This window comes from Haemaphysalis longicornis, unplaced genomic scaffold, assembly GCF_048455015.1.
Source record: "Haemaphysalis longicornis isolate Haplotype H1 unplaced genomic scaffold, Haemaphysalis longicornis Haplotype H1 scaffold_10, whole genome shotgun sequence".
Lineage (NCBI taxonomy): Eukaryota > Metazoa > Arthropoda > Arachnida > Ixodida > Ixodidae > Haemaphysalis > Haemaphysalis longicornis.
Genome location: NW_027526204.1, coordinates 141,507,988 through 141,525,570, shown reverse-complemented (window position 1 = coordinate 141,525,570; position 17,583 = coordinate 141,507,988). Strand labels below are relative to the sequence as shown.

The 17,583-nt window shown below is 44.0% G+C and overlaps 2 protein-coding genes across 5 annotated transcripts in view; one reads left to right on the top strand and one right to left on the bottom strand.

Moving 5' to 3' along the window:
* Positions 1-17,583, bottom strand: part of LOC144159530 (trypsin-1-like) — a 175,954-nt gene that overhangs the window by 134,993 nt on the left and 23,378 nt on the right. The gene's annotated exons all lie outside the window — the stretch shown is intronic.
* Positions 1-17,583, top strand: part of LOC144159529 (complement C3-like) — a 99,055-nt gene that overhangs the window by 66,604 nt on the left and 14,868 nt on the right. For 2 of the 4 annotated variants that reach the window (XM_077691086.1, XM_077691087.1), the window contains exons 22-35: positions 237-336; positions 1,150-1,251; positions 2,134-2,322; positions 2,393-2,468; positions 3,668-3,824; positions 5,429-5,548; positions 7,524-7,704; positions 10,887-11,053; positions 12,839-12,997; positions 14,928-15,038; positions 15,122-15,230; positions 15,312-15,344; positions 15,650-15,715; positions 17,145-17,207. In XM_077691086.1, coding sequence (XP_077547212.1) covers positions 237-336; positions 1,150-1,251; positions 2,134-2,322; positions 2,393-2,468; positions 3,668-3,824; positions 5,429-5,548; positions 7,524-7,704; positions 10,887-11,053; positions 12,839-12,997; positions 14,928-15,038; positions 15,122-15,230; positions 15,312-15,344; positions 15,650-15,715; positions 17,145-17,207 — 1,633 coding nt within the window. The remainder of the gene's footprint in view (positions 1-236; positions 337-1,149; positions 1,252-2,133; positions 2,323-2,392; positions 2,469-3,667; positions 3,825-5,428; positions 5,549-7,523; positions 7,705-10,886; positions 11,054-12,838; positions 12,998-14,927; positions 15,039-15,121; positions 15,231-15,311; positions 15,345-15,649; positions 15,716-17,144; positions 17,208-17,583) is intronic. The other 2 variants (XM_077691089.1, XM_077691090.1) reach the window with 2 other exon arrangements.

The following is a 17,583-nucleotide window of genomic DNA, read 5'->3' as shown; positions in this document are numbered from 1 at the left end:
CAAATGGCCCTCAGTGTATCTCCAGTGCCCCATAAATTTCTCCACCAAGCTGCCAGCATCAGCTTCATTCTCTTCTGCATTGATGGCTTAAATCAATGTTTTCAAAGGCTTAAATAAAGCTCTTGGGCCTGCCATGCTGGAACAATTCAAAAACTTCGGACTTTTGCTGGATTTCTTGTTCTGCTTTAGTTGTCCCAATTTCGCACATTGCTGTAACAGCATTCCACTTATTGCAGCCGGAGGGCGTGGTTGTGTCCAAGAGCTTCTCCGTATCCATCGACCCATCGAATACTCGCAGAAGGACGACCCGTAGTGTGAGCCGAGAATTCTACCAAGGTGAGCAAATTTTCACAAAAATGCAAGTCAGCAACTCCGCTATCTATCACTGTTGCAAAGACATGGCCGAAGACAGTGACAATCAACAGTGCAAGACAACTAGCATCGTTGAATAGTCGTAAATCATGCCACTTTTTTGTTTAACACCGTGCGTTGGTCTGTTGAAAGATGACAATGACTCATAGCCTTTATTCTTTTGGATACCGGTCCCCATGACAAGTTCCATTTTCACGTACTGACTACGAGTGCCAATGAATTAAGAGCACCATGCCTATTGGGCTTAACAAGTTTGACCAGGGACAAATCTACATTTTATTTTTAACAAACAAGGCATTTTAAATCTATTTTTAGATGATAAAATGTGATTTCACTGGTACGAACACGATGTGTTTTCTTTTTCTGACGTTATAAAATTCTGAATACTTGTACGGTGAACGTACGCGATCGTAATTCTTTTTTTGTACTCGGTTTGTGTGTTGAAGTTCATGTAAAGTATGTTTTAGTACTGTACACTGTATGTACTCCTGTCGTGCCGCCAAACTGATTTTATTGAATTTTATTGTTTTATATTGCTCTGACATATGAAAAAAGTGTATTTTTCAGAGCGTTTGTTCACACAAACCCTCTTAGCGCACACGCCGTTCATTGCTGGACGGGGGCAAGGGCCCTCCCTGTCAAGCTGCTGCTTGCAGCTTTTTTCCTCGCCCCTTTGATGTACTTTTTTTTCACGTCGATGTAACTGTGAGTGAAATAAACTTTGATTTGATTGATTTGATTTGTAACTTATCACAGATCCAAACTTGTCTTCAACAGATTCGTTGGACCCGGGTGCCAATTTGCAAGTGATTTCTGTGAACACGCGGCTGCCACCCGATGCCCTACCAGATACAAGGACGTGCTCGCTATCAATGATAGGTATGATGATCCTCTTGCACAACATTGCGGCCCTTGCACTAGGAATAAACGAGTCACTCGTCTGCATTATCCACGTGCTTCGCCTCCTGTAATTCATTACTGTTGTAATGTGTGTCATCCTTGGTATTATAATCAGCAATATCTGAAGCATAACAGTGTCCTTTACAAAGAAGAAACAAAGTTAGTGGTTATTTAGGCTTATGCTGGGTTCATATTACCACTAGAATGAGAGACAGCTGGGCGAGTTGGAAGGGGTTCATATTCAAAAGTTTAACTGCGCGAAAGACGGATACAAGAAAAGACACAGACGAGCGCAGTCCGTGCGCTCGTCTGTGTCCTTTCTTGTATCCGTCTTTCGCGCACTTAAACCTTTGAATATGAATCATATTACCACTCTTCACAGTACAGCAGAGATAGACCAAGATAGAGACAGGACATGATCGTGTCTCCCCCTTCGTGTTAATCTGTGCTGGTGGTAAAAGAGTGCTAATATGGTTTGTTTACCAAGTTGTCCAAACCTCCACTGTATTAAGCTGCATCTTGTAATACTGGCCTTAGTATTGGGCTTTGGTTTACATGAGATTGCTTGGGGCTAATCTGCACTGCACTCCAGCTAGTTTATTGTATTCTGCGGCCTACTCTAAAAATAACTCAGCAATACCACTTTTTTGGGAGAATCGCAAAGCTGATAACTGCGGCCGGAATATTTCTTCACTCTTTGTCATGCTGGGATGCATCACTTAACTGCATAGAACTGTTAAGCATAGAGATAAAATGTTTGGTTTAGAAAACACCGTTGCCGGGCATATTTAAAAAAAAAATAGACAGATGTACCGGAGGGCTCCAAAGGTGATACATATATGCAAAAATGTTTCTTTCTAGGGAATCAACTTGGGCCCTCGGTTCAGACCACGCTCGAGAACCTTGAAGCTCTCATCACGATGCCCAGAGGGTGTGGCGAACAGAACATGATGCTGATGGCCCCAACGCTGTACGCACTGGATTATCTCAAGCAGAACAACTTGTTGGACGAAGAACTGGAGGAAAAAGGCTACCGCTACATCAGAGAAGGTGACACCGCTTTGCGCAGTAATGGGGCTGAACATGAGATGTGACACTTTCTGGCGTAATTTTGACGCAGGTTATGAGAGGGAATTGTCCTTTAGGAAGACCGATGGCTCTTTCTCGGCTTTCAAACATCGGGAAAGCAGCGTCTGGTAAGTTTTGCAATATACCTTGAGTGACAACTGCGGCATCCCCCTCAATGCATGGTTTTCTGAGCAAATTTATCGCGGTCGTAGCGTTTTTCTGAGCTGAATTTTGTGGCTGATAAATTGTGTGTTCACGTTTTGATTGAGTCACACCAGCTTATGGTAGAGTCTCAGATTGTGCAAGAAGCATTTTGCCCCTTAAATTTGTTGTTTGTCTGTTCATAGCCTGGGGATCATTCAAGAACCGACAAAATAGAGATATGATTACCTTGCTAGCTCCGTATAGCTTGTACAAAAACACTGTTGGGAGGTCTCTGCAGAATATTCCGCCAGAAATATAGAAAAAAAAACATGCTTTCCATCTGTAAAGCATGGAATTAGAACAATAATTTTTCTGCTACTTTCCCTAAAGTGTTTGTTCATTTTGCAACTGGCCCCAATACTGTACATAGTCATTCAAATTTTGCAATATACACAAGCATGAAAGCCATAATTGAACCAATGTCAAGGTGACGCTGACATGGTCCAGTGAGAGTAGCGAGAAAAGTTAAATTAGGTTACCATGTCTTACTCTAATCTGCAACATGAAGCCTGTACTTCAATATCGCAAAAAAATTATTGCATTTCTAACGTGTAATTTTGTCTCTTGTTGAGTGGCGTTTGCATGACTAAACGATGGTTTGAAATGCGTAAACATTTAAATTTACACTCAACAAGAAAACCCGTCTGTCCATCTGCAACATTTCGTGTGCCCCTTTTTTGCTGCATAATAAAATATTATTACTAAAAGGCCCTACGGCCATTAAACCTTCACATGACCGCTCATACGGCTCCCTGTAAAAACATCTTTTTAGAAATGCATTCATGCTTAGCAGTGAAGCAGACTTTATAAAGAGCCTGGTGTACAGCATTTATTAGCGATACATGGGATTTAAAGAGGAATTCAATAACAGGCACTATGGTCTTGATATATGTATACAAGGCCATTTATACTGCTCCCGAAGGAAAGGTTTTCCGTGAAATGCATTTGTGTACAGTGGTGAAGGCGACATTAGAGGCCTTAGGTTTGTAGCGCACAGGTGTGTGCTTACGCATTATCCGACAATGCCCAGTTGTGAGCTCCAGGACATTTGTTTTAGTCCACTTAAGGCAATTAGGATTTTCGGCCTTTGCCCCTTACGCTTACTTTTAACTTTCTCCAAAAGGTTGACCGCCTTTGTGATGCGCATCTTCTGCAAGGCACGGCGATATGCTAGCATCGACCCCAACGTGATTGAAAGCGGAATGCTGTGGCTCGCGGCTGCCCAGAAGTTGGACGGCAGCTTCCGCGAACAGAAGCCCATCATGCACAAGATTATGCTGGTATGTCCCGTGAGAGGCTATGTTTCTTGACAGAACCATGTACGGTCTTTGAGGCACAATTTCTAACCCATCCATTCGCTCTGACATATTTTTCATTTGTCTTGCACTACCTGTCTGCAATGTGCTTGGCTTTTCCATATGGTGATCATTGAACCGTTTGCTTTTTCTATGAATAATTGGGGCCACATGATGAAGGCTCTAAAAATTTATGAATTAACAATGGGTGACCATGTTGAATTCGCCTTTTTAATGCAGCTTTTGCCATCGGACCAATTTTTATGTGTCCATCATGCCATACAGGGGCAGCGCATTCAGTTTCTACTGATGCTATTAACTAGTGTCCAGCATAACATCTATTATCTTTAGCTAATTCTTAAGCGGGTTACAAATGCAAATAGGCCGAAAGAAAGCAACAGTCTGCATATGTAAAATTTTAGTATGTAAAATTTAAAATGTTAGTTCTTGTAAGCCGGCTGCAAATACTGAGGCACGTAACAATAAACCTGCTTAGGCTCGTTTTAAGTTATACTCCATTTCAACGTTGAGGAAGACTTTGGTTTATGACTCAAGAGTATCTTTACAATCTTTTCAAACTTCTTGTATTCCCCTGCTGAGGCAGAATGCAATCACACCATGATGTAATGATTTCACCTCTATTAAACAGCCTCTGATGATGATTACTTGATGATAGCGGCAAATACCGTATTTGCACGTAAATAACGCGACCTCGAATATAATGCGAAGGGGCACTTTTGGTCTTTCCGAAAATGAAAAAAATATATATATATTAATATTATAACGCAAAGAAATGCGAAGTTGTCACGAGGCCCACTGGCCTCGCGTGAAAGCTCTCTGGCTTTGAGTTGGACAGGCTCAGCATTTAAAAGAAAAAACTGGCCATGACATCGCGGAATTCTGCCAGTTCATTCTTGGGTTTACGGTAGCGGCCAACCTTGGGTCCACAGAACTCTTTATGAGTCGGTGCGGCTTGAAAGATGCGATCACAACACTTCCTCCAACCTCGAATGGTTGCCTCGCTTAGCCCGAGATGCCACGATGCACTTGAATTTCCCTGCTCTTCGGACAGCAGGATCGCCCGTTTCTTAAATGCGGCAGTGTACTACTTTCGATTGTACATTTCAGCTGCTGAGAAGGCAGAAGCGAGTACGAACAAAACAAAGCACACCGAAGAGACAATGCTGCGCCGCGTGCGCGTTAGCTCTCGCCTCTGGACCAGGCCACCTGGTCATGTGACCACTACCGGCGTAGCCAATGGCGTTATCGGGAGAAGCCGGCACCAAACTTGATGCCGAGAGCAGTGGCTTCGCGGCTCACGTTCCAGACATAATAGTACAAGGCCAAGGACGAAGGTATTTGAAGAAAGGCAAGAAAAAAAGCTCGCGCTATGTTTGAGTCCAAATATAACGCGAGGGGTGTTTTGGAGGCACAAATCGTGGGGAAAATATTCACGTTATATTCGTGAAAATACGGCAGGTCTGCCTATGGTTGCTGCTACTTAAAAAAACTTTTGCATAATTAAGGAATTTTTGTATCCTCAAATCCAGTTGCTTCTAAGGAGGCAAAATGTTGACGTCCCGTTTCAGGGAGGCGTTCGAGGGGCTGTGCCTATGACGGCTTTCGTTCTCCTCACGTTCATCGAGTGCAAGCAATCTGTGGGGAGAAAAAACGATGTCCACGACGCTTATTCACCCCAGTCTAACGCTGTAAGTACGACCTCCACCCTTGTGAAGTAGAAAAAGCACCAAAGGAAGCATTGCTTGAAGTGCAAATTTTTAAGCTGTTATTTGATAACCACTGTGTGGATTTCGCTGTATTGTCAACAAGAATCAAGCCCTGTTTATTCAGAATGACATTTATGAACGAGTGCTATTTCGCAAACCGAGAAACTTGGATAGTGCTGTTTCATTTAAGTTACTGGTTCTCAGCTATCGATGGGCTGCAGACCACATGTGGACTGGAAAATGCAGTGGGCATGGTGCGTTTGGATGGCTAATACAGACATTGACACTGGACATATTCCAATACTCTTTCACCTCAAATTTTGCTGCCCGTGTTCCCATTTCATGCACCTTCTACACTCGATTGGCTTTATCGCATAGCTTCCGTGTTTGGCAGAGAAGGCAACCTAACAATAACTATTGATGTTAGCATTTCGCTTTGCGGCGAGCCTTGAACGGAAAGAAATTGAGGGAGAGGAATCACAAAGTGTAATAACGAGTTCCTCACAATATCCTCATGACTGTCTCGAGACTCATGACCCTCATTTGGGAACCATTAGTTAAAGCACTGGCCCTTCAACTAGAGCTCAATTTAGTCGACTGCGTCTATTACTTACAAGCAAATACACCCGTAAGTTCTGTTGTGCTAAACAGGAGCTCTTTTAATTGTTAGTTTAACCACCACCACCTTCATGAAAAAAAATGTTGAGGAAACTGTGAAGTGTTTTAAAAGTAACAGCAGTTTGGTTTACTGAGAACTCTGTCGCAGTGCCTCCCTCCAAAACTATACTCTGTCACCTACTGTACCTTCGCTGCTTTTATTTGGGGTCATTCTGGTCAGGTAAACTCGCATAGCACAAAGGGTGGCTACCGAATAGAAAACAAGTCCATCACACCGATCTTTACTCGCTAATCTTTTCAGTCTGATTCAAAAGCTAAGCGTCCAGATATCGAGGCATGCAACACAAACAGCTTCACACACTGACGACTGCACACGCCAGTGTAATTCCAGTTTCTTGAAGTTTTAGTTTATTTATTGGCCTGCCAGCGCAACAAGAAAGCTGAGGTCTTGGGGATTTGAATAGTGTGAAATAGGAAAAAAAATTGGCTTAGCTGCTCTTTTAGGCCCACACAAAACGGGTAAAAGAGAATTGAGAGGGCCCGATGAACAGTCGGAGAAGAGGAAATTTAAAAAAAATTAGCAGTGGCTTAGCTTGGCTATGCCAGGATATATGTAGAGTGACCTAAGGTTCAGCTGGTTATTCTTAGGTTTCCTGGTTGTCTAGGATTAGCTGATTATCATGCCTACTGCTGCTAAAACGATTTCCAATGCGATCCAGTCCAGTCCAGTCGGGTCCAGTCCAATCCAGACGGGTCAGGTCCGGTCCGGTCCAGTCCAGTCACTGCTCCTGGCGCATGCACAGCACGGCTCTCCAGGAGCCACGCGAAACGGCTATCAAGCGGCTCCGGCGCAGTGTCAGACTTGGCTACTGCACAACGGAGGCGCGTAGCTGGGCACGCACCAGCGCCAGTGCATGTGTCATGGCAATAACATCACTCCTCTGGAATGCGCAGACCGGCGAATGTGCAGACCCAATTCTTTACACACCCATTGGATTGGATTTTGGATTTCCAATCCAATCCAGTACAATTCAATTTAATCCAATCCAATCCAATCTAATGCTTCTCGCGCTTGCGCAGCACGGCCCTTCAAGATCCACGCGAAACTGCTCAACCTCGGCCAGTGCAGCTTACGCTACAATATGAAGACAACACAAATGCCCTGCATCTGCTAAAAATACAATCACTGAGTGACAAAATCTCAAGAACGCTGGTGGTTTTTGTCATGTTTTTACCTGATGCTAGTCAGGTTTGGAACATTTTGCTTGGTGTGGGCAGTTCTTTTACCGCCTGCTTGCCGAGGCAGTTATGTGTGCGACCTTTTTTAAACGTCTGTAAGGCCTACTTTCAGATAATGCTCCGGACCATGGACTCGGCTCAGCAATACCTGAGAGATCACGCCCTCGACAGCAGCGAGCCTTACGTTGCTGCGCTCGCAGCTTATGCTTTGAGCATGGCCGAGGACACCGAGAAGCACGCTGCGCTGTCGGCTCTCAAGGAAAAGCTCATCTACGACCGCAGTGAGCTTGAGCTTTTTTTTGTTGTTGTTGTTCACTTGTTAGCTGGGTGCTGCACAATCTATCCAGTTACACTCAAAACTTATTCACTGTGCAACAGGGACCCCTCTTTAATGGTTCTCAACAAAACATAATCGTGCCTGGACTACCCAGCATGTCAAACTAACAAAATTATAGGAAAAAAAATGTTCTTCCTTATTAAAGGAGCCATGAAGAGAAAAAATTGGGCCCATCTCCCCGCGAGGGGGACTCGAGTAAATGCGTCGCATAGGGGGTGGGTGTATTGCGTTAACGTTTAGTGTTTGGGGAGTTGGTGGTAGTGAATGCGTTGTATCAGCAGCTTCTTGACGTAGTTTGAATGAGTCAAGGATATAAGGCGCGTTCGTAGCCTCCCATTCTGTGTCAGCTTTGTGGCGCAGTGGCTAGAGCATCATGTACATTGCGTTCGCCCGCAGGGTCGAGGGATCAAAACCAGGCGCCGGATAGTATTTTTTTTTTAATATAGTGTAGGGAAAGGGGTGCGGACTACGACTACGGACGTCAGTGCAGGTGACATCGTGAGTTACTGAAATGCTCTGCATTTAAAACACAAGTTTGGTTCATTCAAAAGATTGCCTCGTTAGAATCCACTGACACCACTTTGAAGGTAAACTTGGCTCAAATAAGCTATATACAGTTGAGCCCCTTTATAAGAGACACATACCGGGGAGCAGTTTCTGTCTCTTATATGAGATGTCTCATAAGCAGGGAACCATGTTTTCACTTACTAATCAGATCCTAGTTCAATGTTGGCATCGTATGACTAAAATAAGCTCAAAAGAACGCTACAGCATGTTTCAAAAGATTCATTCTCATTTATGTTTGGCCCCGAAACTTTATGAAACAGTTCTCAATTTTTGTTTGCTTCATGACTGTATTTACACGGTTTTTTACAACCGATTCTACGAGCTTTTTTCCCTTTCGTTGTTTGTGGAAGATGAATCGTAGATGTTGAGTTCACAAGCCTGATGAATAGTCAGAGAGCAGAGCTTCTTCCGCTGTGTGCTCAGGCTATTCATTACGCTTGCAGGATTCAACATCTGCGATGCTTCTTGATTGGGAGCTACGCGAGTGGGAGAGCCCGCATGTGAGGTCGCGCTCCATCCAATGGATGGCAGTAAGCTTCAACCACTTCCACTTCTGTAAGTTGCATTTCCATTGGCAGGGCTGCTCATCGTCATTTCATAGCCGACTGAACCACTGTGTGTTTGCTGAAGTTATAATAAATAGCGACTGCAGGCATCTGTTGTCCACCTGTGTTTCCAGAATGGAAGCAACCGCAATTAGTGACTGGTGGCACTGCATCTGAAGTTAAAATGTCTGTTACAAGCGAGATTATTGATTAAAGTTCAAGGATGACTTGTCCATTATAACCAATCTTCTACATCCGATGTCTGTTATAAAAGAGGTCAATTTAATGGGAAAGATAGGGCAGCCAACCATGTGGGTGAATAGTGTCTCTTATACCCATTTGTCTCTTACATCCATGTCTCTTATAACGAGGTTCAACTGTAATTAGCAAAAAAGGGAATGACCATGCGACCCACCAGCTCATTTCCCGCAACAGAACCTATGATGTCATACCAGCCAGCTCTGCAATTGGCAGAGGCCCGCAAAAGCAAACGCAAATCAGGCAGAGCATATCAGCTGGCTGAACGAGCTATTTGCGCTTAGATTTAGGACACATTCTTTAGGACACTGAGTAAGAATGGTGGGGCAAACTGTGGAAGTTATGAAATCACACACAAACATAGAAGTAGCGATGCGTATTGCTGTTGGTACTGCGCGCCATATGCTTGGTTTAGCTGCACAGGACTGCGGGGCTTTGGGGTTGTCTCAGATGACACTGGCCAATTGAAGCAAGCAACGGTGTCTTACGTGACCATATTTGTTGAGCTAGCACTATGTTTCACGAAACAAGTATTTTCACCCTAAACATAAGCAAGGCAGGTTTAATTACGGTCAACAAATACCAATGGCAAAAAACGCTTGCCACGGTGTGGTGGCGCCACCTAGGATGAATAACAGTAAAACGAGGCTCCACAATCGGCTGAAGAGCGGTCGATTGCGGTGATCTCATTGCAGACCAAGAGAACGCAGGATTTGGCAGGAAAATCAAAATTTTAACTTAAATTTAATTATTTCCCAGTGAATAAAGCATTGTTTGCAGCCGGACCAGCGCTGGTGGCACTATGAAACACGAAATCTTTTGAATAAAACAAACTTGTATTTTGTCTTTACGGCTCCTTTAAGAGAAGGCTGGTACCTCACCCCATGGCTACATCTCTATCTTTTTAAGCCGTAGCTCCCGATTTGTCTGGGAAAGTTTCCAATTTTGACTATATTCTCCTGAATTCCCAAGTGCGTGTAAGGCACACTTTGTACAACGTCAGGTGTGCTTCTATTGACGGCTTGGGTTTTTATTTTTCTGTTTCCCAGGAGTTGCTTGTCAAATAAAGAAAAATTTGCCCCATACCAGTTGGCAAATAACTGCACCTAGTTACAAAGTGGCCGCTTTCACTTCCAGTTAATCTTATTGGAGGCCATTCTATGAAGTCTTCGTGCCCTAAATAGCTAGTTCCAAATTACACTGTGCACTTTGCTTTGTGATTGATCGATTGATTGTAGGGTTTAACGCGCCGACGCAACGCAGGCGATGAGGCGCGCCGTAGTGGAGGGCTCCGGGTTAATTTTGACCACCTGGGGATCTTTAACGTGCGTCGAAATCTCGTACACACCGGCGTTTTTTCTTTTCGCCTCCATCAGAAAAGCGGCCGCCGCGGCCGGGAATCGAACCCGCGACCTCGTGCTCACCACTTAACTTTGTGGAGTGTATACGGTGTATGCAGCAATGCGCACAACGTGAGCATCATGTCTTTCCAAAAGGATATTGCTTGAGTCATGGTGCATACACGCACAGCCTTACATGTGCCACGACAAGAAACAAGCAAAAAAAGACCTTCAATTAGAACTGCTGCGTTCAGCCAAACCTAGTCACCCCAGATTAAGGAGCAAAGTAAGCGTCGAAATGTTGGAAATTCCTTCAATAAAGCCCATAGTTGGAGTATTTTATTTTATTTTTTTCAATATTTTTCTTGTCTTGTGAGAGAACAACCATGCATCTTTCATGTACGTTCCGCCTGCAGTGCTGAGCACGCGCAGCACCGGCACAGAGGGGAGCCCTGTGGTCGTCGAAGGCACGGGTTATGCCCTCCTTGCTTTGCTGGCTCACAACGACCTCGAGACGAGCAAGACGGTCGTCAACTGGCTCAACATGCACCGCTCGGCGTCTGGCTCGTTCTCTTCGACACAGGTGAGCACCGCTTCCCCAATGGGGTAAAGAGAGACCGTTGATTGCTCCCTCTAATATGACCGGAGAGGCCACGATGACAGAATACAAGTTTGATTAGTTAAAATGGTGACTCACTGAGTGGCTAAGGCATTGTGCTGCTTGAGTCGTGGGTTTGAGTCCCAGCTGCGGTGGCCGCTTTTCTGGCAGAGGCAAAAAGCGAAAACCCCCGTATGTTCAAGATTTAGAGGCGCGTTAAAGAACCCCAGCTGGCTAAAATTAATCCGGAGCCCTCCACTACGGCACGCCTCATTGCCTGCGTAGCGTTGGCGTGTTAAACCTCGTAATCAATCAATGGTTCATTAAAATGGCTGCATTGTCCCGATAACAATGACACCAATTTTATCGCAATGTTCAAACAAATAATCAAGATATTGAAGAAAACAAATCAAGCAGTGGCGACTCCCCAGCCATTTTCTGCTGATATCTCCATGACGTCACACAATCTTGTTTGTGCGACTGGCCGCCACTGACTTGAGTCCCCACCGAGAAACACAACTGGGCGATTGTGGTGGTGCCTCCCAGTCTCGTTTGATTGCATCACTTGAACGCTAGTGTCGAATTAACACACTGATAAACCCTTTTTAGTGCCGACCCATATTATGCCACTGTAGCACAAATTTTCAAAGTTTTTTTAAAATTTCGTGTGCTTTCTTCGGTTAAAAAAAATGCCCTTTGTGGCTAGAATGGAACTGAGTGAGTTACCAATGGCTAGTGCTTTCAAATTGAACAAAGCTGTATTCGTGGCCTCTTTAAAGCACAGATGGTGCATAATGCTGCAGAATGGAAGCCTTCTAACAATCTTCCACCAGCATTTTACTAGCGAAAAAGAGACGCGGACGAAGAAGCACACAGGACACTAGCGAGTGTCCTGTGTACCTCTTCGTCTGCGTCTCTTTTTCGCTAGTAAAATGCAGTCAGATAATCAACTAGCCCAACTTTCTGCCTTAACTGTAACACATTCTAACAAGTCTTCTAAGGTAAACAAAAGCGTCGCAGCCCATGCTGCTAGTGCGAACAAGCTGATGTCATCTCCACAGCTGAGAGGCTGCACAGCTGCTTTCATGCCAGTAGCACATTTAAAAGACCAAAGTATTTAAGTTTGTCAGTTCCGCGCTTTCGATTCTCCAGTGCTTTAAAGGAGCCATGAAGACAAAATACAAGTTGGGTTTATAAGAAAGACTGCTTAGTCCCGATAACAACGATACCAATATCATCGCAATCTTCGAACAAATAACGGAGATATTAAAGAAAACGTGTGATGCCGTGGCGACCCCCTAGCCAATTTCCCGCAACTTTTCTATGACGTCACGGAACCTTGTTTGTGCGATTGGCGGCCGCCTAACTGACCTGTCGCGACGACACATGACTGGACGTCTGTAATGGGGCCTCTAGTTCAATTTGACCGCATCACTTGAATGCTAACGTACAGTTAACGCACTGAAAATTATGTTTGATTGTTGGCCCGTATGACGTCATTTTTGCTCATAACACGTCACTGTGGCGCAAAATTTGAAAGTTTTTAAATACTTCTTACTTTTTTTCTTTAAAAAACATCTTTTGTGGTTCTAATGCAGCTGAGTGAGATACTGAATCCCAGTTCTTTCAAATTAAACAAAGTTGTATTTTCTCTTCATGGCTTCTTTAACCTAGCATGTTATGAACGACTACCACTAGCGGCAGTCGTTCTGTTTTCGCTTTTTCAACCGCTTGCCGTACAGCCCCTTCCTTACCCCCGTTACATTGCAGGACACGGTTGTAGCCCTCCATGCCTTGACGGAGTTTGCTCTTAAAGTTCGTGAGCCCAACGTGGACCTCACCTGTAACGTGACGCTGAGCAGTCACCGAAACTTCCAGAGGAGCATCCGTCTGAAACGTGACAATGCGGCAATCCTGCAACAACTTGATGTGAGTACACCTAGAAGAGTCATCAGCCCTTTAGTATTTGCATTTAGGCCTTATGCAACAACATTTGTGTCGACCAGTCCATTAGATTGTAGTAATAATTCTCCTTTAACACTTTCGTGACCGCGCCTATTCCCATCGATAGTACGTTATCGATGTATACAAATACAAAACAAATACAAATTGTGGCGCTCTCTGAGTGCTTCTGGACCGCTAACGCCATCCAAATGGTAAAGGAGGAAGTATTTTATCAGTTTCGCTTTTGAGTTTCGTCTTTCCGCCGCGGGGGAAATTTTTAAATGTCCTTCGCTGGTGGGGAGACGAGCTCACGTGGTTTGTTATGGCGCTGCCGCTGCTCGCTGATGCTTCGCGCGAATGGTGAATTTCGACGGATTCCGATCTATTTGAGCTTGGATCTGTGCATGATGGTAGCAGCACAGACATGGAAGACGACTTCGATTCGTCAAACTTTAGTACGGACTGCAAAAGTGCGTCAATAAGCCCCGTACCATCACCAGGTGTGTGACGGTGAGTTTCACTTTCTTCTCTGGTCACTCTATCGCAAGTGCGCGATGTTGTAAACAGATCTGGCCCTGTTCTAAAAGCAACAGCTCTTATCTGCAGGGTGTCAACTTTGATCAGGCGAGACCATTTGGTGCCGAATGCACAGAGTCGAGTCTTCTCCATGAAGACGGCCCGGAGTTGACCTTGGCGTAGCGACCCGGAGCAGCGCGTGGCTGTTTGTTGTTTATATTTATATTTTTCATGTAAATAACTTTTGTACTTACACCTCTCATATTTGCAGTATTATTGTATAAGTTATTGTATTATTCTATACTATGTTATTCTATTCTTCCTCCATAACTTACACTTTAGCATCCATAATTTTCTTTGGCAAGAAAAAAAATATTTCCTCGACTACCCAAAAACAACGGATGTTTCCGCAGTCACGAAAGTGTTAAGAAACTCAGCCATAGTAAAAATATTTTTCTCTTTTTTGCTGTATTCTACAAGGCACGCCATATCGGGGAACAGGTTGACTGTAACAGCACAAGCCTGCAAAATAAATTTAATGGCACAGCCACGAGGGAACTTCGAAATGTGCTGCGTAGAGATTACGGAAATTCATAAGCTTTAACTCTTCTGGTAGCTTGGTTCTGGGTGTAATATCATCATACCTGCCAACCTAGCAGCATAAAAATTCTGGAGACTGCATCGGGAAGGGGGGGGGGGGGGGGGGGGGGTAGTTAGTTTAGTATTACGGAATTACTGAGACTGGAGACTAACATCAGAAAGGAGCAAGAATGTTTATTTTGAGTTGCTTTGTTCTTGCATCATAAAAACTCTACTCCTGGTTCTTGTACAGCAGAGAGTGCCAAACTTCTTTACTTGTGAAGGGGGCCCTTTCCCTCACCTTCTTTTGGTACGGTAAGGAGCGCATCTTGCGGCCGGCCTTCGTACGCTATAAACAACATACTGGCAGCATCCAGATGCGCGGTCTGTGCGGTACTATAGTGCTTAGAATATACTTAGTGGTACTCTACGGTATGGTTATAAGGAACTATATGGTGCACGAGTGCTCTTTTTAAGCACCACAACCATTACAACAGGAAAGACTTACGTCCGCGCGTGAATAAAAAAAGACTGGCCTCTCGGCTGTGGTGGCGACTTTTCGGGAGATTCGAGATAGCATTCGTACAATCAGGAGATGTGGTAAAAATTCGGGAGTCTCCCGGACAATTCAGGAGAGTTGGCAGGTGCGTATCATCAATCTGCAAGGCAATGCTCGCAGTTTTCTTCATAGTACTATCTATGTTTTGAAGCAGGTACTACAATTTCATTTCAAGGCAGTTTGAGATTTTTCAGCATACTGATCCGATTAGAAGTGACTTGAATCAACGTTGACAAACTGCATTCGCTTTCTATGCCCCAGATTCACAACGCCAGCAGCAAGATGTTCGTCAAGGCAAGCGGCACTGGCAGCGGGTTGCTCTCTGTTACGTTGAAGTACAACGTCCTTGTCCCACCTGAACTTTTGTGCAAGGTAAGCTTCCATCCCTTTGGAGTAGGCGCAAAATCTTTAGATGAGGCGAAAGCCTAATTCTTTTCTAAAATTTCCCGTTATAGTTCAACATCACAGTGCGAGCCGACGTTCACACCTCAAGGAAGGACAGTGTCAGAACTATTGGATTTCCGGAGGATCTTTTAAAAGACCTGCTTGGGGAGGGTAGCCGGAGTATGTGTCACTCTGACTTCTGCATGACGTTTGCGAGTACGATTGAACTTGAATTTTGAATTTGGGTGAATTATCTTGCAGGACGTCGCTCAACACGTCTGTCGTGGTTTGGAGGTAAGTGGAACCTCCAATTTTTTGTAGATAAATTGGCACGCGAGAACTTTCTCTCTGTCTCATTCACTCGTGCATGCACACACGCATGCTTACAAGCTCACTCACTCAAAATAGGTGTAAAAATAGAAACGTCACCTCTCACCAAGAACACCGTTGTATTCAGGAATTACAATTGCCTGACAGCAAATCATTGCACGTTAGCAAGGGCTAATGGTTGCCTGTAATTATTTTTTATCAGCGAGGCACCAGCATTTACAAAATTCAGCTGTGCGATAGGAGAGAACTCTTTTTTTTCGTTTCTTTAGGACTCTGGAAGAGACGACCCACGCCCACTTCACAATTTCTGGAAGCTCAAGCAGTCAGGCTGCCAAGTATGTGGGCGTTGTGTTGAAATTGTAGTCTGCTCTGGGATGAGGTGCCTCGAAACAAATTTCTTTGACCCGCCCTCTAGAGGGCTGCGTATGTAGTAAACACTCAATTGGAACTTCATGTTGGCAGCAATACCAAAAACTTGGTAAAACTTGCAAGTGTAGTGTAAAATTCATTTCAGCACTCAACATAATGCAATACTCGTCACTTCATGTAATTCGCATCCCTGTTTAAGGATCGCGTCACAAATGCACTCTAACCCTTGGTGGGTGTATTGCTGGATTTCCATTACCATTGTGTGTGTTAGGAAGCAACCTGACACTGAAATTTTTTATCCCCAGCCAGAGCCAGGGACTCCTGGACTAAGGAGACTCCCCACTGGTCTGCCTCCACAAACGGAGTCGGATTAGGCTTCAATGAAAGTTTATTCCTCCTTCTTAAGGGGATAAAAAGAAAACACTGCCCTTAAAACAGCTTCCTTTAATTGTAAAGTAACCTCGGTGAAACTTGTCAGTCTTGCTGCTTTTTTCCCAATGATTTCAAATATGGCCTTATTTTTTTAGTAAGTCAATTACTTACAAAGATAATTAGAGATAATTAATCATTTTTTGAGGAACAATAGACAAAGCAGTGTTAGCCATAAAATTGTAATCTTTATATTTTCCAATACTTTGAACCATGGTGAGTGAAATAAGAGAATCGGTTTTTTTGATGCACCGCTTGGAACTAATTTTGCAGCTCATTAAACCTTGGTGGCACCAGTGGCAAGGAACCATTTCGAATGGCCATTTCAAACACCAAAGTTTAATGAGCTGTAAAATTAGTTCCAAGTAGTGCATCTAAAAATCGATTGTCTTATTGCACTCACCAGGTTTCATAGTATTGGAAAATATAAAGGTTACAGTTTTATAGCTAACACTGTTTTGTCTATTTTTCCTACAAAAATGGCTAATTATTCCTAATTATCTTGGTAAGTAATTGACTGACTTGAAAAACAACGGCATATTCGAAATCAGTGGAAAAAAAGCAGCAAGACGGACAAGTTTCAGAGCTTCCTTAAACATTAAAACAAACTGTTTTAAGAGCCATGTCCCCCTCTTATTGGATTGTTTGGTTCGAAAAGCCCCTGAGGTTAAACCATGCAAGCCATGCTGTAAATGCACACTTTTGTGCACATGATACTTGGCTATGCTAAACTTTTAACTGACAAAAACACACTCCCATTCATGCTGAACGAGTGAGAGAAGGTCTTTCATATTTCTGGCCGAGAACAGGCATTTTCTGCTCTCGTGTGGGAGCGTATGGCAAAGGACACTGTTAGGTGTTGAGGTGTTGACAATGAATTGTATCGTCGTCACGATTTACGAAAAAGGGCTCAACTTTTAGAACGATATTACTGATGGTGACAAACAATTTTTAACCTTTCTGCAGGTGCATCTGAATCACGGAGGCGAGATTCACCGGCAGCTCCTTTCTTCCCGGATGGATTAGATGGTGAGATTGGTGCCGAGAGCATCAAAATGCAGTAGCATATTGCTGGTGCAGCAGCTGGTGCAATATGCAGTAGCTGGTGCAATACTGTCGGCAGCACATCCAATCTGGGGATGGTAACCTTCCTTGAACAAAATGGTAAAACAGAAAGGCCTCAACTGCAAACTGAGTTTTCTCTGCTTAAAATTTGCTTAATATTTGCGGCTAAGGTGTTGTAGGATTGTAGTACTGCCCTTCTTACAAAATACGTGCATACAAAGAGGCTCCGTGGCAGTAGCAAAGCTTTGAAGCAAATTCTGAGTCTGGCCTGGTTAAAGGTGTTTGCCGTGACACCACTTACGGATAACATTCTTTCATTGTAACAGCATGCTAGAGGGAA